The sequence below is a fragment of the Rhopilema esculentum genome, chromosome 12, assembly GCF_057945365.1.
Source record: "Rhopilema esculentum isolate cy_ngs chromosome 12, ASM5794536v1, whole genome shotgun sequence".
NCBI lineage: Eukaryota > Metazoa > Cnidaria > Scyphozoa > Rhizostomeae > Rhizostomatidae > Rhopilema > Rhopilema esculentum.
This window is the reverse complement of record NC_142826.1, coordinates 3881692-3909686: the sequence shown is the minus strand read 5'-3', so window position 1 is coordinate 3909686 and position 27995 is coordinate 3881692. Positions and strand designations below refer to the sequence as shown.

Here is a 27995-nt window from a genome sequence, read left to right as displayed (position 1 = left end):
CATGTTTTCAGAACCACGCTTTTAGAACCATAAAAATGTACTCAAAAAACTTTGCTAGCAGCTTTGAAAGTTTATTCGATAACCCTGGGATATCTTCTAAACAAATTCTGTGCTCTGGGACTCCTTCAAAAGGATCAACATCAGTATCTTCTTGACGTCATCATCATCATCACATCCGTCAAGAGACCCACGCAACGCGCATGTTTTCTTTGTTTTACATTAGTGGCTAAAGAGGGGAAAGGGCTTAATAGACAGGGGGCTTATTTTAATTTTTTGCTTGATGAGGGGGGGGGGCTTAAAATAGAGGGACATGTAAATCTTATTTTAGGACACGTTTAAAGAATGAATCTCTTAAAGGCAGTGTCCCTTAAAGAACAGTTATTTTTAAAAACAGTTCTTCATGGTAAAAGACCTTTAACAGGGGTAGGAAACTTTCCACGATCATTTTTTGGAGGTATGAAATTATACAGAGAAATAATTTGAAGATAGCACGGAAAAGCGAACAAATACTGAAGTAATTTTCGTCCGACAACCTCAGATTTTAAATGCCGGATAATGTTCTGATGCGGATCGAATGTAACATAAGAGGACGAACGGTGCGGTGGATTGTTTTTTTAAGAGCCGGTTTGAGAGCCAGAATCGACAATTCAGCTAATCGGCGAACGTGACCAGTCACTCAGTAGTTCAATTAAGTTGAACTACTCGGCCAATGGTCGGGCATTCATCGCGAAAGAGAAAGTTGAGTCTTGCGCATGCTCAGAAGTGCGTTCGCTCCGTCACGCGACCAGTGCGAATCAAGTGGAAACTGGCCTTTATTTCTGACCAATAAGCAGCAGCTTACCTCTCAACTAGATGTCCACGAGAGAAAACGAACTCTTTGTGTCTACACAAGTTGGGATCCTTTGCTTAGCTTAGTTGCAGACAGCGCCCAAATGACAACCAAACGACCTAGGTGCGGCAGGTATCATTTATCGTTTAGAAAGCTGCTCCCATTCAATGACTGGCTTGAAAAATTTGAGGACACGATTTGATATATAAAAACTACCTGGGACGATGCCATACTGATAACGGGGGACATCAAATACAAACTGTCAAAATTACCAATTTTTTTTACAAAATTACCATGTCCCAATCAGGAGAATAAAGGTTACAAGCCCAAATGCATCTTGGATGAAGGATCCTGCGATTAAAAATTAGAAAATTCGCAAAACATAAGCCGCTTTGAAGCCCATTAGTCACAATTTTCATCTTTATGGGACAAGTCTAAAGAAACCAAACGTGCAATCAAAAAGTTTGCACGACTCTTTTAAAAAAAACCCGAAAGAGTTATGGAAAATAATCCATGGCGTTTTGCATCCACCAGCAAAATGCGTTGATTTAAATCCTGCTGAGCTTAATAAATATTTTGCAACTATTGCCAGTGTCATCACACTTAAAAAGAAGGCAATTCCAATTACTGAAACTACCCAGTTCATAAACAGTTTACCAGAACCTCGAAATGATTCTAATTTATTTCATCAGAACTGTTTGCAAACAGCTCATCGAATTCATAAACCAACAAAAATTGTACAAAGATACAGTCACAGTTTTTAGGAAGGGTTTCTCGACTGGTACGACTTTGCAGAAGCTGTGAGATGATATTAAAAAGGTAACGATTGCAAGTTAACTATCGATAACCGTACTAGTTGACTTCTCCAAAGCATTCGATCCTATCTTGCATGATGCCCTCATCTAAACGCTGCACAAATACAGTTTCTCAAGAGAATTTCTACACTGGACACTATGATATTTCAGTGGCCGCAAACAGTAGGTGCAACTTAACTCAAGGAAATCTACTTCCATATTTTGACAACATATTTTGTTGTTCCACGGGGTTCCATTTTAGGCCCACTGTTGTTCAACCTCTATGATAATGATCTTAAAGAATGCCTACCATCTAAATTCATCTAATATGCAGATGACGCTACAAGTATTTCATCTGTTCTTCTAAACAACTGTATAATCGACATCATCTGAGCAACATACCAGCTTTTATTGTCACTTGGTGGAAAACTTCTTGACTTAGATTGACTTAGAAAGTAACGCAGGTCTACTTGGCATCTACTTAGATACAAACTTAGACTGGTCAAACCACTTACAAGAAATCATATCAGAATGCTTCGGAAAGCATTTGGTAAGAAAGCAACCTGTAGACTATTTGATATTATCAAAGATTGAATTTAGCGATCACGCCCTTGGCAAAGGCACAAATCAACATATGTCTCCACGTCCTAAAATTAAGCTGGCTCCCTATAGTAGAAAGAATGATGTTTAACTGCATGAAGCTTCCATACAAAGCTATTTATTTTGAAAACTGGCAAACTATCAACCAAAGAAAAATCAAAACATGCTTTTCCGTGTTATGTGATCAAAATTCAAAACCTCGTGGCTTTAATATACGATTTCGCAAATATAGTTATCGGCGTGGTTACTGAATAATTTCCTTACAAACAATAAGGATGTTGAAGTGTGTGCTTAAACACATCTGATCTCTTTACATTTAAGATGTTAATATTAATTGCGTTTTGCCATGCTGTATTGTCCAATTTTCTATCTAATCCTCAGATTAAGAGTCATAGAGACACGACCAAATTACTAATTCATACTTGTCATTACTTGCTAATCCATAACCAAATACGAAACCGCTCAAATTTCTATACATTTGCTTGCAAAAACTATAAAAGATACATCGATCAACTCACAAAAAGAAAGTGCTGGATTTCTATTACTGAAAATGGCACGTCTGCTCTAGCACGTCTGGTACTTTTGATAAATTGATTTTGAGGGAGATTTGTGTACTTAGACATTTCTTTCTGGCATAGAGTGAAAAACGTACATATATTTGTGTATTTTGAAAATGAGATGAGAACCATGCATATGTTTGTTTTTAGAAAAGAAAGATTCAAGACACACAAAGCCGTGTTAAATCCTTTTTGATAAACAACCAGTTAATTAGGAACCGTAACGAGTCAGGTAATTTGAGCAATTTGGAGTCTCGTTGAAAAAGCTGTTTACTACAACAACAAAAAGTACATTAGCGAGGAAACTGATTTTCTAAATGTTTACCTTGTTTCAAATCAAACGTTCGATGACAATTAATCGTCATACTTTTGTGTTGTTGTATTGTTTTTGTTTCTTGTCTTGTTAATGACACAGAAGTTTTGTTAATATCCGAGTGACAGAGTATTAGATTGTCTGAGACTTTACAAAAGTGTTTTGAAATTGAGTGAGAAAAAGACAACAGATTTGGTTCAAATTTACTGACTCGGGAGGGTCGGTTAAGCAACTTACACTAACAACTCTACGGGCTAGTCAAGAGAAACGTTGGTTATTTGCAAAGTGCAATTTGGTAGGTGGAACATCTCCATTCTTCAGTAAGGTATGCCAAAAAGCCTTATACACAGGGCAGTAAAATCAAATTTCCTCGGACTCTTTTAACTCTTTTAAAAAAGAGCATCGTCTTAACTTGGAATAAAAAACCGAGGAAAACAGCTATACGACCAAAGATAAAGGTGGAAGAGGACTAAGCCTCCTAGCAACTGCCAAAAGTATTTAGCCCCCTGACCACTTAATGTGGAAATGTGTCCTTTGATTGAAACTAAAGTGAAACGAGTCGTTTGGTTTTAGTTTTTTCTAAACGTTTGGGAAATCGTTAAACGCCAGAAGGGGCATTTCTAAGAACGTTAATCACGATGGTTATCACTCGAATGCCTTATTTCAGAAAATATTGCAAATAATTGATTCTCCAGCGAGAAAATTTTCGTAGAACTTTCGGAAGTGTTGAAATTTTCTGATTCTGGGTATCTGGTTCCGCCTCAGCTCAGATCAGCTTCACCATCAGGTTTCGATACTGCCATCCCCGAGTTGTAAATTATTGCAGGGTTTCTTACTTGTAGATTATTATTGTTTTGCTCTGAGCGAATCCTTTGCGCTAACAGAAGTAGTCCAATGAATTTGCTAAGTTTTGAATCCCTTGTTTCATAAGTTGATGTCAGCTCATCCTGCTGGCAGAAACACCCCATGCAGAACCTGCGCAGGAACCAACGTATTCGACTGCTACTGAGCCACAGGGTCACTGGCGTTATTGTGGAGACCAGCAAGAATAAGAGCCATACCCAGGCAAGCATCTTTGAATAGAATTTGTAAGTTGGGCTTTCATTACGTCTAAGCGATAGACTTTTGAGTATGTGTACGACATTATGTACAAGGAAAAACACAATAAGGAAGAATATCACGATCACAGTCGGCCACGTGCGCTTGGAATGCTCTCGAAGTCGTCTCGGTAGTGACTGTGTACTGAATCTGCGTTCGCTGTCTGCCACTCTTCTTCTTATCGAGCGGACAAGAAGTATAACTTTGAAATAAACGACGGATATCCATAGAGTGCCAATCAATGTGAGAATCAAATCGAAAAATGACATAATGAATTCAGCTTGATGCCAAAAGAATAATATTAACGCATTCGATATTGATATAATCCATATCGCTACGATAAAAGCAATATTTATGCCTCCTCTTAAAAGTTGATCTTGCTTGAATGGATGGAAAATCGATATGTAACGCTCGAAGGCGACAAAACAGACTGTCAAAAACAAGCAAAAAAGCAGTGTATCTTCAATTATCTCGTAGGCAGTTGCAACTTTGCACCATGTTCTTAATGAACGAAATTCTCCTAATAGCAATAAAGAATGTACTGGTTGTGTCAGCCCTGCTAATAGTGCACAGGCTGATATGTTTGCAAAACTAAGTAGCGATTTTTTCTCCAGCCTGTGGAACTTGATTATAGCAATAAGTGTTATCATATTACATATTACTGCTATCGGTGCGATTACAGAGCCTGCAATGCCCATTATAGTCGCATTTTTAGGATCATCCAACAAAGATCGAAACTCACAAGTTGTGTTACCTTCCATGATTAACCAGTAGTAAAAATATTATGACAGTTGCAAAGAGACAAGCTCTCTAATAGTTGACATCATTTTCGTGCCTGACTTCATCAAAGTTGCGATTGAATGCTCTTAGCGATCTGTGAGCATAAAAAACTGCAACCATTGCAAGTGTGCGGATCGTCCCTCTGGGGAACTTGACTGAAAAGAAGAACAATCACATTGCTTGACAGGAAAGATGAAAGACATCCGTTATCACCTTTGAAAGTGTCTTTGCAATCAGTTTTGCTAAACGTTAATGTGACTTGAGTCTCTAGAGGTGCATTATTTTCTTTGCAAACAAAAGACCACATACCTACTTTCAAGATAAATTATTTCTTCTTGTGGACATAGCAACACAAATTTATCACGTTTTGGAACTGACTTGAATCTTTCGAAGAGAAAACTTCAAGATCGTTTCTTTCCTTTGTTAATTGGCTGACACCTTTGAAAATTTATAAAAAAGGCTACAAAATTACAATTAGGGCAAATAAAATGAGTAATTTGATAGCCTCTATAAAATTTAAAAATCAACAGTCGTTTTCTCATCAGAAGCTTGGTATTTGTAAACGAAGTTAAGTAGGAGTGGCAACTGGCAAGGATAATAAAATTGAACAAATTATGCAATCAATGACGTATAAACAGAGTTTTATAGAGTCCCGAAGTGATGTCACAAAAATCTATTCTTCGAATTTTTGAACTTTGATCCCATAAACTGAGAGCATCACGAAATACCTCTTAACACGCAAAATCAGTTGATTTTGTCACAAATTGGCTGAGATATGGCCACATGAGCACTGTATCTTGCCCCATCAAACCTCTAGAATTTGGTCTTGGTTCATAACTTTATGGACCAGGCCAGAATAACAGTAATCCGTTAGCAAACTTGAAAGCTTTCGTTGGTCATATCCCGCCCAAGTTTAAAAATATCTTGCTGATAATGCAAATTGAGAGGTATTTTATGCCGCTTTTTCACATTATGTGGTCAAAATTGAGAAATTCAAGAAATAAATTTTTGATGACGTCACACTTTAGTACTCTATTATCTATCATTCGCACCTCAATTTGGGTGGAGTAAAATATGCTATTCATCAGAGATGACAATAGAGCTTAACAGTGTTGAAAGCGTTGTTGTAAACAGCATTTCCATTGACGATTGAAATATTTTTGAAGCGTAAGCATCTGTACCCTAGGCACCAGAGTCACAACAATTTAACGGCAGCAAAAAATAATGAGAGCTGCGGAGGCGAAGAAGAGAGAAGAGGGAGGAGGAGAAGCTTTTTTGTGGCTCTGGTACCCAGGGTAAAGCATTTGCAGACTCTCTTTGTGGCTTTTCCCAATAAACAGCGAAATAATCTGCCGTATCTCATTGTTCAATAGCGTTCGCTTAACCGAACGTGCGCGCTCATTTTTAAAGATATGCATAGAAATACAAATGTTAACGTATTGCGAGTCAGAATGGACATGAATAACAAAAACACTTAAATGTTTGGCTATGATAAATGGACATGCATGCCTAGAAAGTAGCAGAAGGTACGTCAGAAAGTAAGGGACACAAGCAACGCCTTTGTGTAACATTAAGAAAGAAAGCTACTCAACTCTAGATAATTCCAGGATCTTGAAAGTTCTTTAGGGCAGAAATAAATTCCCAATAGGGTCCAGGTGAAAGCCAGTAAGTTCTCAATGAGCCAATTTATGATTAAAAGATCCCTTCAAATTTCATATATTTTAAAGAAAATCTGCACGAGTAAAAGGGGCAACACAATTCAACAGGCGAGATGTTTACATAAATTGACTCCCCTTCTAGGCCTACCAACTTACATTTCATTACATTACAACGCAGAGAAATCACCGCTCAAGAAGTTTAGCCTGCATTTGGGTGGAACCTCGCTTTATTAACCAAATGCAGAATACATATAGCTAATTCACTTGAGCTTAAGTCAGATGCACAACATTTCAAATTTAAAAAATGAAAGTACAGTTTTCTCAAAGACTGAAGAGAAACGAGCAAGGGCATAATGACGAAGGCTGATGTTGGAAACTACCGGAATGACTTCATCGACATAAAATTTACAATGCATAAAATAACGATATAAAATTCTGCTAATTAATTGAGAAATATCAATTTGATAAAATATGTTTCCCCTTACCAAAACTTTTTAATTCTGCTATTGTGTTGCAAAATCGATGATCCCCTAGGTCGATGTTTAGTTTCGAAACATTACTTGATGTTTCTTTATCTTAGTGAATTTTTACTTAGGTCAAACATGTGTCAATTATGTCAATGTTATGACCCGTTTTTAGTAAGAAGATTGTGTTGTAAAATTCTATAGAACTGATAAAATAAAGTATTCTCTCTAAAAGCTGAATTACTGTCATTGTTATCCTTTTGTACTGTATTTGTGTAACTTTGTGTTGCTTGATGCGTACACCTATAGCTTTTTGCTCAAAGCTGTTATAAAAGCCTTATGTCATTTGAATAGAATTAATCTACAACACAAGAAAGTTATAGAAAAAGGTATCATTTTATCATTTCCTCCTTTGCTAGAATACAATAAAAACGTGTCAGCCCAGTTGTTTGGTAGAATCATACTTGTAATTCGTCTAATACGAGGAGAAATGTCGAACGAGGGGTTATATCTTCGAAATACACTGGTTACAGCATTTAGTGCATCCTTGTTAATATGCATATTTATTATGCAAGGAAATTTCGACAGAGAAATGTCTACGTAAAATTTTGCTTTAAAGAGTAAAGTGAACATATAAGAACATTCGTGCAGAGGTATACTCTGGTAGCCAGAGCCTCAGTGAAAGAAGGGGAAAGAGCCTTCCTTCAAATTGGGGAATAACCTCGCATATGCTAATGTTACTAAGCGTGTGATACTTCAATCGACTAGGAAATTAGGAAATAGGAAAATCTGTAAAAGTTCATGAAAATCTTTGTCGATTGCCCCAGGGGCGGACTGGCTAATTTTTTTCGCCCGGGCAAATTTTGATCAAACCGGCCCACAAAAATAGCAAATAAAAAACTCCTCGGAAAATGCAAGTAAATGTTAGTCTGTAAGGAAACAAGTTTTTAAATTCAGTAATTTTGTGCATTGATGAATGCTGGTTAACAGAACATGTTGAATAAGTCATTTGCTGACTAAATAAGCAAAAATTTTAACTCATTGGTTTGACTTTCTTTCCAAATACAGTAACTTATTTGTTGATAATGTGATCGTTCTACATGTCATCTAACAGGTGTTTTTCTAAGAACTCCAGGTTTGGCTGCGAAAAATTACCACGTAATCTGTTCTTTATATATTTAAAGTGGAAAAGCTTCTATCACACTCAACTTGTGACAAATAATTTTCTAATCCTCCGGAAAACCACAATGATTTTCAGCAGCCCAAAATATCGATTTGTCAATTTCTGACCCCAAAAAGAAAACATGGGCACCCCTGTTGAAATTTTATCGTGTAGCACCATACCCCTGTTGGGCAGGGGGCCATTTGACTTATGATAGTATATGCCTAATAAATTTACCATAACTTGTATGAGTTTATTGAAAGGAGCAAGAGCAAGACCCTGCTGTTTTTTGTGACGTTTGTGGCTTTTGCTTGATAAAAAAAGCTTTGTATCGTAGCCGAATCCTTTTTTAAATCTCGCAGCTTTTCCTCACGAAATTTCTGTGCACCACCTTTGGTTGAAGTCTTCTTGCTCTTTCCTTGTTCTACGTATGTCCTCTTCATTACTTCACATCACAGAGCAAATCGCTTAGTGAACTCTAATTTTTGGACTTTTAAATTTATTACATTTAGCAAAAGCTTTTGCTTAGGGAAAAACATGACCAGCTTCAAGCAAAAGCCCCAGCAAAACGACTTGACATTTTCACTGAACATGGACTGGACAAATGTCCAGCGTAAATGTTGCGTCGTTTTGCCACCTTGTCTAGTCTTGTTCAGCGATGTTGAATGTTGTTCAGTCGATTTTGAAGGCAGCCAAAAATGTTCAGTGGACAGGATTAAGGCCCCGTTCACACGGGAACGCAATCGTTCCGTTCCATTTTTGTTCCAGTTTCTGGAACGGAAAAGTATACTGTTCATACGGTAACGGAACGATTGCGTATCGATTTTTGTTTATGTTCAGACGGGAACGCAATCGTTCCGTTCTGCAATTTGCACGCCAAAATAATCAAATGATTTTTAATGCGCATGTCCATAATTGAGATAAATTTCATCATTTCGATTTATCTCTGAGCTATCTCTGAATTTTTTAAGCAATTTGAATAAATTGAGAATACAAAAGCGCCCGAAAATAAGCAAGCTCGTGAGAAAATTAAAGCCAACCCTAAAAGGAAGGAATTCCAATGTTTGCAGAATGGTGTTGAATCTTTTAAATGGACTAACGGCGAGATTCAGCCAATGGTGTTTTTGAAATCCTCCATTTTCTTCGTTGAGTTTATTATTGTCACCTTTTCCTTCCCTCAACAACAACACAGACGCATGCGCCCAGGGCAAAACTCTTATCGTTCCATTTTCTGGACCAGTTCTGCGCGTTCACACGGGAACGGAACGGAACGATTGCGTACCGTTCCACTTTTCGTATCACTTATTTTATCGTTCCACTTTTTGGAACGGAACGATGTCGTTTGAAGCGTTCCCGTGTGAACACAACCCCTGAGCGTTCCGCTTTTCGGAACGGAGAAGAACGGAACGGAACGATATCGTTCCCGTGTGAACGGGGCCTAAATTTCTTTTGCTCACTGATGTTGTACAGAAATTGTTCAGTCGTTTTGCCACTCTACTGAACATTGTCCAGTTCGCGCACGCGCAATCGATTAATGGTTTGGGTTTGGCGTCAATTTATTTCCCATATTCAAATCTTCAACAAACTTTCCTAGTCAACAACGCAAACGAAACGGAAACAACGTGAAAATTCAATTCGACCAATAGCAGAAAAAGGCATTTCATTAGTAACGATGAATCTTCTGATCAGATTAGCTTTAGTTCCGATAAGGAAAGCGATGTCAGAGAGCACGAGGACGGTGATTTTGATGAACCTAGCAGTCCTAGCCACTTTTCAATAATACACTCTAATTCATACGATAAAACGGTTAGGGTCATGAAAAGTGTATTTTCAAAGGTAAAGAGATGCCCTGTTGCCAGTTTTTCCACCCGCATTCTTCAACAAGGAAAAAGTTCACTGGACAATGTTCAGTCGTTTTGCCATAACCAATATTTTCTTGATGTCCATACTTTGAACAAGTGAGCAATGTCTAGTGTGTGACCAGTGCAAATTTCCAGTCGTTTTGCCGGGGCTTTATGTATCGCATTGAAACAGGGATGTTACACTAAAATATGTCGCCAAAAAGGAAATACCGTCAAGAGAAAATATAACAAAATGTCAATAACATGTTCCCTGAAGGAGTGTGTATATTTATTCTTTCCCACAAAGTCTCTGAAAATTCAAGGCAAACAGATTAACGCGTGGGTATACTTTTTTGCCTCGCATTCACTTTTTAAGCTAATTTATTTTTTTGCACTTTTACCAACCGGCCCTTCGGGCGATCGCCCGAATAGCCCGACCAGCCAGTCCGCCCCTGGATTGCCCTTGAAAGTTTCGAATTTGTTGTAAATGCTACCAACAGTTTTAAGTCACAAAAGGAAATATTGCAATACGTTAGAATGGGTTACTGCCAGTAGCTACAAGTGCTTTTTGGTTCTCTAAAAATACTAGACGGTGTGGCATATATACCAAAAACAATATCTACATGACCTCCAGGGTGTAGTGATAATAAGAGAGCCACAGTCATAATGGAGCCACATATTGCATTACTTGCACTGCAAGTTCACATGTTTTCAGTACATATGGCTTAAAAGGAAATGTCTCGTTTTCGAAAATTATTGAGTAGTCCAAATCTATTACAAGCCAAGCTTGCGTTCTGCAAAAACTTTTCCGTTGCTTTCTCTGTAAATGGCAGTAACAACGTCCATTAATAAGGCTATGACTTGTTAGTATATAGAAAAATAACGTTCTGTGCAAGTGAGGGGTTAATTTCATGAAGAGTTATGGTTAGAAAACGGTGTCTATCAAGCTCTACGCCTTCTAAAGTTTGAATAATGACAGATATGAACCGTCATCAGGGTTCAAAGTTGGTAAGGGCGCTTGTCATGCTCTTCATAATGTAGAGGTCTTCCTAGCAAAAAAATAAAATTTTAAATATTTTTTTTTGATTTATGTGGAACAGACACGTTTATTGGTTAAGATGTAGCTTTATGGAACATGTAGGTTTAGGGCAATAACTATAGAGGCAATGTTAGTATGGAAATGATTTGACTCGAAAGCAAGCTGGGAAAGAAAATACAAAAAGGGAAGCCATTTTATGCTTTCATGACACATTCAAACCCTTACATAAATTGCTCTAACGAAATGATTTCGTGTGAACGGATTCACATGCACGAGAGGTATTTTTTAAAACAATTCTATTATCTAGTTGAATACTTTGCTTAACGTATCACGCATAAGATACTCATTCTAATTTCTTTGTTATACGCCCTAGCTAAAAAAATAAAAGGGTTTCTTCCACGGCTCTGTGGCGTGTTTGAAAGTTATCTCTTCAGCAAACTTGCACAAAAGAGATCGAATTGGCTGTGTTTGAAAATGTTTGCTTCTTTCAAAGCCATTTTCAAAGCCTTTCAAATTTTGTACCACCCAAAATTATTTACTTTTTACAACGACATTACATTTATAAATATAATTATTTCAATATACTACTTTAAAATCTTGAATAGCATTATCTACAATAAAATGCCAATGTTATTTCTACACTCTTCCCTTTTCTTTAATTCTACAGCAAATTCGTACTACACCAGACTTAAACCAAAACTGACTTAAATTCGTACTAAAACGCCAATGACCCAGAATAAAATTACAACACCAAAAACAGTGATATATACAGTATATATAAAATAAAATTAGAAATGGTTTTGCAAGCGTTTTTGAAGAGAAGGAACTGAATTTTTCTCGCTCTCTGCTTGACTCTTCCATTTGAGAACCTATTATGAAACAACAGTCAACTCCACTAACTTTCAGTATGTCTTTTCAAGTTAACTTTGCATTTACTTTTTAATTACGCTTTTTTCGAGCCAGTACTGACTTTTAAACATACGTGACTTAAATATACTTTTAAATATACGTGACTTAAAGCTTTCCTTACATCATTCTATAATGTTTAAATTCTTTTCGTTCCATAAATCACGAAAAGCATCTTTTGTCAAATTTTACATAAAATGTCTAGATACTGCCGACATTTTAGTGATTTGACGCATTTTGAAGGAATTGTTTCTATGAGAAAAATAGGAGATCTTGGGAAAATTTTTCGTTGGCAAAAATAGGGAATGTGATAGTCTACAAGGCACTCGTGGCTTTGCGGAAAATAGAAAGGCTTATGCTAGTATTATTATCGAGAGGTGTTATTACTTTCAAAACTTTCGCAAAAGATTTCTTTAAAAACTGAAACAGAAACAATAGCTTCTAAATGGCTTTATCAATAAAAATCTAAAACAGGGAAGGTCAATCTTTTTAACAAGGGGGTCAAATTTACAACATTTGGTACCATGAAATAGCGAGTCGGGCAAGAAAGGGCTAAGCAGAAATGAAAGCATCTTTCAATGAACAACTATCAAATTATAGTAACGCAGAACAACGTTACTTTTCTCAATATGTGCTGTAATTTGTATCTTCCCCCCACTGATCTTTAAAAAAGACTGGATCGAGCTCCTTATTGTCTCGAAACACCTAAGTTTGAAGCCCGTTCAATCTCAAAAGGTAGATGGCCCCAAACAATAGCGGGAAGCCATTCCTCAAAACCAATACTTCAACGATATGGATACGCGAGAGCTTTAATGCTGTGTGTATGATTGCTGAAAAAGAACAAAGCCCGAGCAGCTGAAAAGATTGCTAGGGGTGACAGAGAAGGCCGTCTCCTCGCACGGGCTGTTCTGGGGCCCTCTTCTCGGATGGCGATACTCTGGTCACATTAGAAGCTCGATCCAGTCTTTTTATAGACCAATGCTTCCCCCTTTCTGTCCTCCTCCTTCGCAGAAGTCAACAGGAAGAAAACAGATGCTCCTCTCTCAAGCCACTGACTCAAGCACGAAACAGACTTGGAGAAAGTCTATGGCCTGCCCACCCTTGATCTGAAGCCAAAAACCCACTCCGGAAAATGATCCGCGGATCGGATCAGATTTTATGGTGCGCAAGCGCTTTGGATGCAAAAACGGTCACATGACTGATCCGCGACGGATCGAAACGGATCGAAAAAAAGTTGAAATTATTTCAACCTTCTTTTGTACCGTTCCGGTACAGTACAAAATCGAATTGGAACTTTTTGAACAATAGAGCACTTGCGTCATGAGGCAAGGTCTAATGGAGATAATTGTCAACGTGCATTCCAATCTGAAACGATCCGCGGATCGAACGGAACTGACCAGAACAACACGATCTGATCCGATCCGCGGATCTTTTTCCAGAGTGGGTTTTCGGCTTAAAACGACAAGAACTCTAAAGAACAATGGCCGTTACCCGGGCAACAACACTAGATGTGCAAGATTACATTTATGTATATTTGTACTTAGAATGTTTGATCTCATCACGAATTGCGCCAATTAAGCTAATTTTGTACTCAGGAATAGACCCGTTCACGGTTGCGCGTTGCATCTTGGGTAATCAGGGCAAGGAAATCAGGGCCTAGATTTTTAACGATTGCGGTTTGGCTGGAGTTAGAGTTTGTTTACGTTCAAGGATACAGGTTTACAGGCATACAGGACAGAAGAATAGAAAATTTTCTGCCAATAGCCTCTTAGAAAAGATATGCCAATAAAACGGAAAATCTATAGAAATATCCGACCATATCTGAGCATCGACCCGAGTGACCTGATTGACAAACTGCCTCTAAAGTAATGCGGAGCGTGATAGATATTACGGTGTTTTTACAACGAATTCGCTCGCAAGACCTTACTAACTACGCTAGCAAGGCTGATTATTTAGTCCATGCAGGCCTTGAACTGGTGGTACCAGGTATTCTGGTTAATTCTCCGGCGTTTCCGTAGACAATAATTGATATCATAGAGTTATATGAAACATTGTGGTAGATTTTGAGACCACCCGAGAAGGTACACTTTGCAAAATCTATGCCGAAAATCTTCCGAACACAGCAAGTGCTTAGGCATCTCTGTGTCTCGTAAGCATGCCTTCAGCTGAATATGTCTATAGAAACAGTCGAATATTTTGCAATTCGAGCGCCAGGGCTTAATGGCTGAAAAGAACAATAGCAGAAGGACCCTAACAGATTTGACTCTCAGTTAGTGAAGCAGTCAGCTTCAGTAGAAGTGAAGCTATTTGACTCCATTTCTTTCTGCATATCACTGCATATGGAGAGCACTTATCATACCCGACCGTTCTGACTTTATTTCTCTTTGTTTCTAAAAAGCTCTTCTGATGATTATACACATATCTAGCAAAATTGTCCATTTACATTGTGGATTTCCATGTGTAGAGATATCCATTTTGAAAGAGCGCGCATTTAGTGCCGGTTGGAGACAGCTGTATAAGTGACACAATTCAGTCACTTCAAAAGTGGCACAGTTTGGCTCCATCGTTGACCATCTAAGTTGGTCATTTCAGCTGGCCATTTCAGCTGGTCACTTTCAACTTCGAGGCTTCAATGGTTGCGACGGTACATTTACTACCATTTACCTTTTTTACCAACTGTTCCCAAAATGTCTTTCTAACGTCATCGTTGCACCAGTCAAGGTATGTTCGGTCAAGAAGGAATATGGGTATTGAACATTCTCGATATAGTATGGGAATGACTTGATGTCTTTTATGAAGATGTGACAGAGCCATTTTGAGTTCCTTCTGACACCAGTCACTGTTGACAAAATCTGGTGATAATACGGCAATCGTGTTCCGGCTTCTTGATATTGCGTCGGCGATATTCTTAATGATGAATTCTCCAGGCTCAAAATCCTCATAGTCAATACAAACACGCAAATCGCTTTTCTGAAGCATCGTTAGTAGTGTTCTCCTTACCCAGACTTTATCAGCACAACTGTAGCAGATGAAGACATCAAAATCAGGCTCTGAATCTAGGGAGAAGACAGTGTGTCTTAGACGTTAAGAACATACAAAAATGCGGGTGATGGATTTGAAAAACAAAAAGTAGGCAGCACTTAAGAGAGAATACTTGACAGGTGCCATGTTAAAAACGAGTCCTGAAACCTCGTCAGCCAAAACACAAAATCTAAACAAAAATAAAATATGCTGAAAGGTACCACATTCATTCGAAGGAATCCTTGAAAACACCGCTCTTCTATCTGGTAGGTAAATTTCTGTAAACGATCCTGTTACACATTCCTCTAAACTTTTGCGCCTTTTCTTCTTTGATCTTTTGTGGCGTACTGCTAGCAATAGCAAAACGATCGCCAAAATGAGAACACAAGCAACAAATACCCAGACGATGACAGTCGTTACATCACTCCCTACAAAATAAGATATGGCTTATAGCTAGTTGATAGAGAGCGGGAAGTGATGTTGCAAAGGGGGTTAATCAGAAATAAATCAACATGGGCTATGTCTAGTGTCCAAAAAACATGCTCCTTAATAGGTATGACATAGAAACAATATCAAGTCTTAAAAAACAAACAAGTTGGTTGAAACAATCTTAAGCCTCCATTTGAAAGCTATGCAGCAAGATGTTCTCAATTTATGTGTAATTTTGGACGATTACGTTAAAGAATTGTTCTTTCACTGGACAGATTTGAAGAAAAAAACATGCGAATTACACAAAAGCAAAAATGGCTCTCTGAAGAAATTATGATACATTTCTTAGTGACAATAATATGACTTCATGCTTATTCTTAGGCTTTTTTAAGGGCATACTACATTATACTGAAATAGTGAGGTTTGGTGTTCTATCTGAAAAAGCAGTCTTACGTACAAGCTTCACTGGTTGAGAGGGTAAGCCTTATTTTGGTTTCCACTGTGTTCCCCATGACCTTCTCAACCCCTGTGCAAATGTATTCTCCGACATCATTCTTCCTCATTTCGCGTATGACCAACGTAAAGGAGTCGCTAGAGAGTCTAATTGTGTGCTTAGAGCTGTTTGAAAGCGTTTCATTGTTTCGCATCCATGTTAGGTTGCCTACGAGTATAGGCTTTGATAATTTACAATCAAGTTGTACTGGATTGCCAGCGTTGCCTTCTACAATCTTCTTGCTACATAGAAATGTACAATTATGGCCTAGAGAATAAAATCGCTTGTTTATCACTATTTTCAACATTATTTCAAAGAATGAGTGGATTGAGGCCTAAAAATATTCATCCGATTTGTATAATCTTCCACCTTATCAAAATTGGTCAATAACAACTTGTAAAACATAACTTTTAGGAGAAGTATTTAAAAAATCCTTAAAAAATTGATGTGACCATATCACGTTTTTGGTGTTGAATGAAAAAGACTTGCAGTTAAAAAATATAACCAAAGTCCTCTTTTCAGAAAAACTCCAAACTCCTAGGTATGAGTAGGCAACCATCTTGTTCCTCAAAATTCAAACTTTTTATATGCATTTTGACGGCGAGACGGGGGCCAAATCAAACCTAGGTTTCATGCTCACTAAAATACTAAAAATGACTAATGGTGTGACTGATAAAACAATTTATCAAATCAACAGCAACAGTCAAGTTCACTGCGAATTTCTATTTTTTATATTGTCATGAAAACCAACATCAGGTATCAGCCCTTGATCAACTGAGGATTCTAATCTACTTGCACAAAGAACTTTGGAATAACTTCTAAACCAGGCCGTCAATAAATGGCATCGGGATGTCACAAAAATTACATCACTATAGGTTCTACATACCATATTTGTCACAAGGGTCCACCGGGCAAATTTTGCACTGATCTAGGCTCTTTTTGCCTTCTAATATCTTCAAAACCGTATGATACGCGGCTGCAAAGGACATTCGAGGACATGCTTTTGGCACGGTTGATGCCAAAGAGCAGTAAGAGTTAAGCGGACAGATTTTACAGCCGGATGGTGAAAACAGGCCAGTGACATTGCTGAACGTTCCCGCCGGGCATGGTATCTCCTTATTTGTTTTCACATTGCAGTGATAGCCAGCACGGCAGGGACCTGTATTGGAGACAAAACAATTTCATATACATTTCAGAGTACATTAAATGACAAAAAAGTATACATTACAAAATACGTGAAACTCCGGGTAGCAACTTAGAACCATTCTTCTCTATACACCAGATGAGGTGTACAGTTCTGCCGAGGACTTTGAATGGGGCTTTCAATACAAACAAGAATAAGGAATAAGCAAGAATAAGCAAGGAATGCTGTTTTTTTACAATTATAATTTATTTAGTCATATCAGTTTTCAAATGAAGCGATAATTTCGCTTTCGAAATAAATTTGAACGACTTTATGAATGCCAAATAAATTTCAATCAAACATATGTTTACTTCTTACGGAAGAAACAAATCAGGGGCCATAAAGTACAAGTGAAACTAACAACTAAGAACAATTTCTGAGGAGAAGCATTTTTAAATCAGAAATGTGTTATCAGCAATAAATCAGCAATAAGAAATGTGTTTTGTAACTGAACAAAACGGAACGATACACTGTATCTCACAATGCCTACCTTTAAAAGAAATGATATTCTGCGGAAATTGCAGCAATCTTTCGTCACATCATAGAAATCAAATATGAAAATACATCATTTGTTTCACCAACAGTTGACTGAACAGATTTTCAGTAAGCATAATGCATTTTCAGCAACTTACGTGTCTTGAGGTTGATTCCCTTTTCAACGAGGCAGTCACCAAACTTTACTACACGACAAAAGTATTCTCCGCTGTCATTCGCATTAATTCTTTTAATCGTAAGGTTCCGAAGACGATGCTTTCTGCCGTTACATTTTCCAGTATAGGGCTGTCTATATAGGTACTTCTCGGTCTCATAAATAACGTCAATCTTTCCGTTTGGCCATCTTCGTCTGAATGAAATGGATGGCGTGAATGAAATGGAGAGATAGGAACAGGTGAGATTGACCGACAGTCCTTCTATCAATTCCTTCGTGCTTTGCCTACACTGGTCGTCAGGGGCGAAGTAGAACGAACCTATAAAAATTCTCAATACCTCAACTACAGTCAACAATATCAGTTGAGTTTAAGCTTGACAAATAAAGTATTTGAGAGTAGATCTACGAATAAATATAGTTCCAAACAACAGCCCTACTCGCTTTTGAAAGATTCCCTGTTTATTCTCGGGTAATCATTGCTTATACCCAATTCCCTGCTTTTCCCACTTACCCCTGCCTACTTTTGCGCATCCACTGCTTACACCTTACATACTCCCACACAGCCACCGCTTTACTTATACAGTCCATTCGCTCTTTTTATTCTAACAGACAGCTTTTATTGTTACCCATTGCTTTGGTTTTTCCAAAATGCTCTGATTACCACTAACCTAAAAAAGACTGGATCGAACAATGGAAGGATCTTTTCTTTGTAAGAACCGATAAATGAAGCCAAAATAAATTTGCAGCGGCCATATCGGATAGACCAGAAAATGCGGGAGAATATTTTTAAACAATGGACAAGAAAGGAACTCGATGTTTTGCATTTGGCTGCAACATTAAGAGACATGCTCCATTGAACCCGATGAACGACCGAAGTGATAGCGATCAGTGCCGATTTGCGATCAATGCGGATTACTCGCACTTCTGTCGCTAACCCCGACATTATCCCGACGTACTCACAAATACCAGTGGATGTGTGGAAGTAAGCAATAGTTCTGTTAGAGTATGCGCTAGGGGTAAAACAGTTGAATCCTCGCTGTAAATCTGCCTTGAACACTGAAGTATATAATAATCAATACATAGGAAGTCAATTTTTTCAATTTTTGTCACTTGTTTTTGTTGTTGGCATTTTCTTCCAAACACAAATTCGAATGCTGGCAACACAATTCTTTTCTTACCAACTCCCTCCCCCTCGACATATCTCTTCTTGAGACTCATCAAGATTCAATTTGGTTTAAAAATCGATAATTTAAGGACTTAATTGTCATTTCATTCTTGAGGAAAATATAATTGTTTGCCTGCAGAGGTCAAGCTATCAAGCCCACCTCCACTTGCAGAATGGGGTCATGACTTCAACTTTAATGTAGTGTAAATATAGAAAGAATAAACAGAATCATAAGGTCATGACAAATAATGAAGGATAAGAAGCAAGGGAAATGCTTACTATCAATCAATGCCTGAATGTCTACAGTTTTCCTCATCAGCTGCTTTTTATTATTATCCAAGGCAATACATATGTATTCCCCTGTACTACATATTGACATCCTTGACTTGTCTATGGTAACAGTTGCCGTGCAATTCGTCATCTTAACTTTAGCAAAACGGTTGCCCCTATTTGGTAACAGTAAGCTCTTTGCACCATCTATTGGTTGGTTGTGTCGATGAAACCAAATTGACAAACTGGCTGGTTTGTTGACAGTACAACTCATTTGAAACCCATATGACTCTGCGTATGGTTTAAACCAAGCAGCAGCTGGCTTGACTTCCATCTGTAAACTTCCTAAAAGCAAAAACAATGATACCAATTTTAAAATTCAAACAATCTTTTGGTTGTACAAAACTTGAAAATGGCTTTGAAAAAAGCAAGCATTTGAGTAAACTAAAGCATTCGTCTGACTCTTCAGTGTTTAAAACGTCAGAACATAGAGCGAAAACTCTACGCTAGGAAATATATATACCCACTTGTGGATCGAAATAGGCCAATCAGAAACGCGAGCACATGACTGTTGAAGTTGCCCAATCAGTGCCGCTTGCCTAAAGAAAAATTAACACTGGAGTCCAAGAGAGAAAACGAACTTCTTTTGTCTACACAATAGCGGTTTTTTCGTGCTAATTTGCATAGATTCCAAAACTGCTAGATGGAATGACGATCGGGCTTTACCAAAAAAATGAAACATGTCGCCATTAGTGTTTTTTTGCACAATCTGGGTTTTCCAGTAAATGCTGCACGATAGCAGAATCGCAGGTTTTAGTTTTGCAAGTAGACGAAAAGTCTATTCAAATTTTTTCCTTTTTTAAAGCCATTTTCAAATTTTATAATTGTTATCAAAAACCCACAACGCTGCAATAAGAAGCGATCATCTCAAACAATGACAACTAATAATGTAGACATACAAATGTTTTGCATCGTACAAGCCAGAAAGTCAGATACAACAGATAAACAGAGAGTTCATATATGCACAAAATCGTCCAAGTATAAATCAACTGGCAACAAACAGTATGCTGGCTATTTGCAAAGAAAGGTGAAGCTTTTGAAAATAATTTCGTGTCTCATCGAAAGTTGGCTCAGTGCTTATAATCACATATTTATTCCAAGGTTTTTTCTTTGTACCTTTTCTAAGTACCTTTTCTTTGTACCTTTTATATTAATCTTTTAGATCAAATGCACTCTTTAGTTTGATTCTTCCCTTAGTCATTCGTTCAGAATTGAAGCTCATTTTAATTTTACATTCAGCATGGTAAGAACGATCTCACAGGGCTGTCTAGCCTCCTCCAGCCCCTTTACAAACAGAAATGCTTTGATCAAGATTTATTCACAGACCCTTAGACTTAACATTTGGTCAGGCTACATGCGAAAGCTGGGACATTCTTAAACATACTTGAAATATGCAAACAATCTTACAAAACTTCAAAATGGAATTTTCGGTCTATGTTCTGACATGCTGAAATGTTTGCTTTTTCAAAGCCATCTTAAACATACTGTAATTAGGGCACTTAATCACTTAAAAATTAAATATTACAAGGCAGTATCCGAGTGGTAAACCTGTTATGGAGAAATCTATCTTGCTTGCTATTGAGCAAGTGTACTAACTTGTCACGCTTTTCTAATTTTGAGGTCGCTCGAAATTCAACAAACAAAATATAACGAAAAGCGCGACACACTGCCTTTAACCATAATCTACTGGGCAGTTTTTATACTGTATAAAACATTGATATAATACATAGCAATCTCCTAATATCATATTGAATAATAAATTACTTTGTCAATTGCCTTCTTATTCATAAAAAAAGGCATCAACAAATAGATAAATAAAATTAACATGCCTGAACATTCCTTGCATTCTGATGAGCTTGCATTTGTGAAATCTACGAGAACACAAGTATGAATTTGTTTATATTCGTACAAGACGACAGTGCAGAAAAAGAGTTCTACAGGTGTAGCGTTCATATCCTGATAGCATACGTTCTGCTATTCAATGCAACAGTAAAGTTATCAAACAATCAAATGTTGGAAACATAAGGAAATTCTATTATGAGATAAGAAAAGCAATTTGGAATCCATGCGTTACAGATCGTGATGATAAGCTCGAGGTTTAAGTATTCAAAGGAAATCTAAAAGGTTCTTATGTCTATAAAAAACCTCTTTAAGATGTTACCATGACAAAAACACAAACTGAATTCCTAGGAAAGGGCTTTTGCGCATTTGTCATCAGTGCGCCTATTAATTTCCATCATAGCGTAATATGCGCTGAGTGGATAACAGGCATAAGGTCACAGCCTTGAATAGTTGTGTTTTTTAGAATAAATTGTAAAGTTTAGAATTCATTTTCGTGTCGCTATCATTTGGCTGTTTTTAGTCCAATGCGGTAAGCTCGCCCTTTATCGAAATCCTATCCTTGATAAAAGTATCGTGTCGGGGAGACGAATTGTCAAGAAGTGAAGGAGATAGAGCAACGCATGGATTCCAAACAAAACAGAACGGTAATTTATATATCAACTTCAACAGGATAATGGGAGATAAAATATGAAACGAAATGTAATATGAAATGTTTTATGTTTATCTACATGTGTCATATGAGCTAATGCTCCTGCGCATAGTAAGTTGCTACAATATTAGGTTGCTATCAGTGGTTGCTACACGAACCAGCATTTAGCTTTTCAAAATATTGCATCATATGCACATGCGCAGTTAAAGCTAACGTCACTATTGTCACACCGCGCAATATATTCTGTGGTAGGAAGATTCTTGGAACTTAGGGGAATTAGTTTGTCGCGAAATAAAAAATGAAGAAATACAGAGAAAGGGCGCCGTCACGAGGAGAGTGAGAACGAAATTCTGGTATATAATAGTTTTGATTAAATGCTAGGAAGCACCATTAGATGTAAATTTTGCCTTAGTCTAAATGCGCATGCCCATATCATGCTTCCTCATTGGTTCAGACAAATGGACAGAAAGATGGCAGCTATACAATAGGATTTTGGTCTCGTCTTCCAAACAAATCAGTAATATGATTAATAGCAGTAGCAAATACTGGTTGATGAATCGTAGAAATAATCATATCTGTCAAATAATAAAAACCCGTGTAATAAAAACAGCTGCAGTGAAAAACTTATGTGCTCAACCATAACTTTTAAATCTGCAGCAATTTGCCATTGAAAAGTTTATATCCAGATTGTAGACCAAGAAACCGGCTTCCGGTTTATATCCGGATTGTAGACCCGGCTTCTGGTTTATATCCGGATTGTAGACCCGGATTCCGGTTTATATTCGGATTATAGACCCGGTTTCCGGTTTATATCCGGGTTGTAGACCCGGTTTCCTTGCGTAAGCCCCTTCTGTGTTTGGGCAGAAAATGGGCAAAAAATGGGTAGAAAATGATAAAAAGCAACTCATCAGCCAGAAACCCACGAGGGACATTTCGGGGCTTTAATTCGGTATGCCCATTTCTCGTAGGCACCCCTCGCAATCCTGCGTCCAGGATCACGGTTGCAAACGTCAGAAAATACAAATAAAAAATATATATATTATAACGATCAACAAAAGGTAGCAATCGTCACAGAGTGCTTATTAAAGTAGTACTGTAGAGTGTATGGATGCACTTTAATTGAATGAGCGAGGAGGGTTAACATGGTACGGCATGGCTCTCGGAATAGAGGGCTGGGAGAAGTAGAAAGAGTTAAGTGTATCACCTGTACATAGCGGCATAAAGTCAGAGTTGGCGGAGTTGAGTGTGGCTATGGGAAGGGCGGGCCATATGGGTTGGAAAAAGGAAGAAATAGGGTGCCTGATCTGGGAATGGGTTTGTATGGATAAAATAGATGTAAATGGACAGGGCTGTTGAAAGCTTGGAACAAGGGCGGGGTTGTGGGATGCCTAATCTGTTTCAGCGGCCCCATTTGAGGCTCCAATTAATTAATGTAAACCTTGTATTTTGAATATCTGCATGTTTCCTTGTATCGGACGCCACAATATCGTTGTCCATAGAGAATTTGGCCAGGTTATTGGTAGGGAAAATATTTGTTTTTGTTATAGCAACAGTTACATCAACGAGCTATTGTAAAATGTTGAAATTTTATTGGATCTGAAACGCAGGGTAATTCAAAAGCAATATTCTATTGCCTAATGAGTTTTATGGAATACGGTTTCAAATTGTTATCTTGATTTGAATAGGCAACTAAAAATAACCTTGAAAATTCTTAAGGCCGGTTTACACGATCATATTCAGGTCACATTTGCATCACTTATTTTTTGTGATCACAGAATGTGATCGTGTAAAGCCTGGTTTCCTCTAGGCGATTATCGCGATAAAGGCGACAACTTTAACAGACTTTTAGCAGCGACAACTTTAACAGACTTTTCGCTTTACAAATTGCTTGAAGTTGGGCATACCGGAAAACAAGGACCCAGGAACTTAAGGCAGGACCCAGGACCCAGGGCCAGGACCAAGGACCAGGACCAGGACCCAGGACCAGGACCCAGGACCAGGACCGAGGACCAGGACCGTTCTAATAGCAAGACATTAGAACGTTTCTATGCTCTAGAAGCAGGAATGGCTGCACTCCCTTCGGTATGTTTTTCATGAACCGCGGAGCATATTAAAGAGTGAGGGGGCTAAAATGTTTTTTTGGGGTGGGGCGCTAAGCACGCTTATAATCAAGAACAAGGCGATTTTGTATCATTTCAGATTGAACCATTGTGTCAAAAGTCCTGATCTGGATTTGAAAAAGGTTTACTATTCCATAAAATGTTTCTACTCTGAAAAATACCACTACATCTTTGTGAAAGCGGTCTCCTTTTAAAAAAAAAGAAACTAGTGCATCTGAAAAAGAGCAGAAAGGAAATTTCTTTGGAATCTAATCGTGACACCCATAAATCGCTGTCCCGAGACAGTTCTTCTAATTTGAGTCTCCTATTGAACAACACAAGGTCAGAAATAAAATCAGATTCATTTCCCCCTTACAATGATGTGCAGTCTTTTGTTCGATGTGTAAAACTTTTGGATTTTATGGACAATTGTTCATGGTATGCAATGTTATAACTTGGTATTCTTATAAAGGGAAACAGCGAGTGCATCGTCGAAAACATATACGGTCCTGGGTCCTGGGTCCTGGTCCTGGGTCCTGGTCCTGGGTCCTGGTCCTTGGTCCTGGTCCTTGGTCCTGGGTCCTTGGTCCTGGTCCTGGTCCTCGGTCCTGATCCTCGGTCTTGATCCTCGGTCCTGGTCCTCGGTCCTGGGTCCTTGTTTTCCGGTATGCCCTTGAAGTTGTAGGAAGCAGCAAGAATTAATCCTTTTTAATTGCCTGTTAATTCGCTGTCACAGATTTTTCATTTGACAAGCGATCAAATGGAAATGTCTGTGATGCAATGTTTTCAAAGGCACTGACAAGTCTTTGCTGTCCTGGGTAGATCGGGAACTATTTCGAGTTCATTTGTATCGTTTCTAGGTTTCTAGACCTACGTTTCTAGAAAGATAGCCAACATTGACGTGGAATTCATTCCTGATACGCAATCAGAAGACTGAAAAGGGCAAGAAGATGACCTGTTAATGGAGCTTGTCGAATGAAACTTGATCTGGGCAGACTTGGAGATTTCTTTTAAAGATTTAAACGTGGTGAAAATCGAGCTGTTGAAAGGTAGGACAGTTTCTTGTTTGAGCAACTGATTCCCTGAGGAACCCAGAGAGGGTTCAAAAAAGGTCCAGGGGGGCATTTATCTCGCAATCAGCAACCAAATATAATTTATCCCCCCCCCCCGGGAAATAAATGATATTGGGTTGCTGATTGTGAGATCATGGCCTACAAGCACAGGGTACTGGGAAGTCTAAAAAGTAATTTATGAGCATCGTAATTCCTCTACATGCAGGTACGAAAAAGCTATTATGTTCCCAAGGAACCAATCGAATGGCTCGAAAATTTGCACACTGCCAGGGCAGACGTTGGGCAAACAAAGCGTGTCTCAAAATTTTTTTATTTTCTCTGGTCCGTCTTTTATACCAAATTGTGAGGAATAAATGTTTCAGCAATAGACACATTTCCAGTCATGTTTTGGGACTCAAGCATGTTCATACAAAGTCGGTATGGCAAAACACAGGAAACATTAGGAAACTGAATTAACCACATCTCAACGGAAATATGCAATTCAATATTAAAGACGACTAAACATTTCACTATACATTTCACTATTCACTATACATCAACTTTTTTTAGTGAGAAGTTTAGTGGAAAGTTTGCTCATTATCATTGACAATCAATATTGCAAGTGACAAATAATGAACTTATCAAACCAATCCTTAAGATAAGAGGAGTGCTGTATTTTCAAACAAATATATAAAATAGCAGCATTTTTGGCCAGTTTTGGAGAGAATATTATCATAAATAAATGTGTAACACATTTAAGGGCAGGTTAATGAATTTTTATAAGACTTTTAAACATATTTTTCAATAAAAGTTTGAATCAAGTTCCAAGGGTTTTCCATACATGAGCTACAGCATTGAAAATTTACAGCATTAAATTTATGCAAAAATCTTCACTTTCTCCCTTTGGGGGGTAATTAAAGATCATATGTACAAATAAAACTTTTTAAAAGGAAGAAAAGTGCTGCCAATATATTATATACAGCAAGAATCTAGACAGTTATTATTGATAACTATACACACCTGCTGGATATTTTTCTAAGCTTGCTGCAACTGTGATCTCTGAAAGAGAAAACATATTATAAATTAGAAAAGGTAGAAAATCAAGTAGAAAATAGTACAAAAAGTTATGTTTCAACTTTGATATGGGTGGCAAGATGGTTGCAATGAATAACAAGCTTTTGAAGTTCTGTCAATGCAAACTACTCTCTTCCTATTGATGTTTAATGGCTAGTCATAGCTAGGAAGAAAACATAAACTACAAGCTATGCTTATTAAAACGGTACTGAGTACATTCACTTAATTAAAAGTGGCAAATATTAAATTTAGAAAGCTCTGTTTTTCTATTGCTTTCTATACAACTCATCATATAAACCACTTGGCTTTGAAAACTTTGCAAAGCTGCTTTTTAAGAAAATACAGCTGGTGTTTCACTTAAAAATGATTCTGATCCAAACTAATGGATGTTTGCATAACCATGAAACACCGCCAGCAGCAACTTTCAACACTGAAATGTCTATAAGTGGACTCATTCAGACCATATATTTAGACCTTATAGTCAGAAAAATTAAGAATCAGTGCCTTTTTTAACAAATTAACTAGGGGGCAATTACCCCTGCAGCCCCAGTGACCCTCCATTTTTGAACAATAGGCTGTTGTCCATTATAGGCTATTGGAAAAGGCTATGAGTTACATATAGGAAGGGGAGTTAGTAAATTCTGAGTAAACTTATTTTTTTTCATAGTTTTTCTTCTAATATGCTTCTATCACCAGGTTCAAATTGTTTGGCATAACATGGCCAAGATTCAACAAATAAGTCAATTGCAAAGCCAGAAAAAAACACAAAATAATTGACTTTGAACTTGTAGTTAAGGTAAGCATAGTCGATGAAACATCAAATACTGAATAAGCTTTATGTGACATTCAAGAGTGGCTAGTAGGCTAAACTTTCCCAAGTTCAGAAACTGTTTCGAATATTTTTCTGCAGCAAATCATGTTTGCAAAATGTCTGTAGCAATAAATGTATTGTTTAAAACAAAGCAAATAGCCAAGATTAAAATAACATTTTGATTTAAAAAAACCAAATAGCCATTAAAAACTCAATGAGACAGGAAAAATATCTATGCCCAACTCACATGAACTGTATTTGGAAGTAACTTATAACAATTTTTAGATTATAGGGTTTATTATTTTAAGCTCCTTAGTCCTTGATTTCTTTTGTCTTTTCCTGATAGCAGAGATAGCTGATAGCTCATTGGCAAATCTGGATCTTTGATTTGAGTGGCAAAGGGACTTCAGTAGCATTTTCATTAAAATTCCCTTAATAAATCCCGACGAGTTATAAAGAAAATCTGCTTGAAATTCTAACAGATAGGCTTATTCCAAACAATTTGCTGAAAATCTGTATGCAATTCTAAAAAAGGATTATTCTAATTTATTTGATAATGACATGACTGAAAGTGTTCACACTTAAAATGTGTCAAAAGTTTCCTTTTTTATAAGATCCGTATAATCGATCAAATGTAAACACCTCTTCTGAAAAAGTAAATATACCTTAGGTTGAATGTAATGTAAAGTGGCCTCGGCCTTAAGCCTGCCCCCTGTCCTTTGGTTTTTCGGAGTAATTTTTGAGCATCTTTGAGCATCTCATTCACTCATCCAAAACTTACGTAACGTTGGAGTTCGGGCACAGTTTGATAAGACACAGAATAGAGATAAGGTTAGGGCCTGCTAGAAACAGTTTAGAATAACAACTTAAAGCAATCCTTCTTTTTAAAACTGTGTGTATAAAACATATATTAAAACCAAAATTATTTATCTGTCACAAATGAACAAAAAGTCCTTAACCTCATCCCTTCTCGGGTACGTGAAAAGAAACGATCTCTTAAGCACAACAAAAACGAAAAAGTGACCCGCGAAAACTTCTTAGTGTCATTTGCTGATATACAAACCTCCAACAGCAAAGATCAGGACGATGAGAATCATTTTACTTCTTGATTTATCATAACAGCCGGTCTTTGTCAACGTCGTTAAACGCCGAATCAT

At 37.6% G+C, this 27995-nt stretch overlaps 1 protein-coding gene across 3 annotated transcripts; it reads right to left on the bottom strand.

Moving 5' to 3' along the window:
* Window positions 1-274: 274 nt before the first annotated feature.
* LOC135681818 (uncharacterized) lies at window positions 275-27995 on the bottom strand. 3 transcript variants are annotated; one of them, XM_089111922.1, is made up of 9 exons: window positions 27902-27995; window positions 25974-26012; window positions 21137-21182; window positions 19261-19592; window positions 17800-18135; window positions 16871-17143; window positions 15949-16251; window positions 15284-15490; window positions 275-15097 (listed from the first exon to the last, which is right to left on the bottom strand). In XM_089111922.1, the coding sequence occupies exons 1-9, from the start codon at window positions 27993-27995 to the stop codon at window positions 14643-14645; spliced, it is 2085 nt and encodes a 694-aa protein (XP_088968048.1). In that variant the 3' UTR covers window positions 275-14642. The 3 variants fall into 3 exon arrangements, with proteins under 3 accessions (XP_088968048.1, XP_088968049.1, XP_088968050.1); XM_089111924.1 differs by lacking the exon at window positions 275-15097 and having other exon boundaries at window positions 15362-15490; window positions 15945-16251; XM_089111923.1 differs by lacking the exons at window positions 21137-21182; window positions 25974-26012; window positions 27902-27995 and adding an exon at window positions 19779-21126 and having other exon boundaries at window positions 19261-19596.

What these genes read in the sequence shown, in the direction of transcription:
- LOC135681818 (XM_089111922.1), bottom strand. Translation starts at nt 27,995, where the DNA reads ATGATTCGGCGTTTAACGACGTTGACAAAGACCGGCTGTTATGATAAA. An exon ending in CATTCAGGCATTGATTGATA is followed by an intron (nt 18,136 to 19,260) that starts GTAAGCATTTCC and finishes GAATTTTTATAG; the next exon opens with GTTCGTTCTACTTCGCCCCT. An exon ending in GATTCCTTCGAATGAATGTG is followed by an intron (nt 15,098 to 15,283) that starts GTACCTTTCAGC and finishes TCTTCTCCCTAG; the next exon opens with ATTCAGAGCCTGATTTTGAT.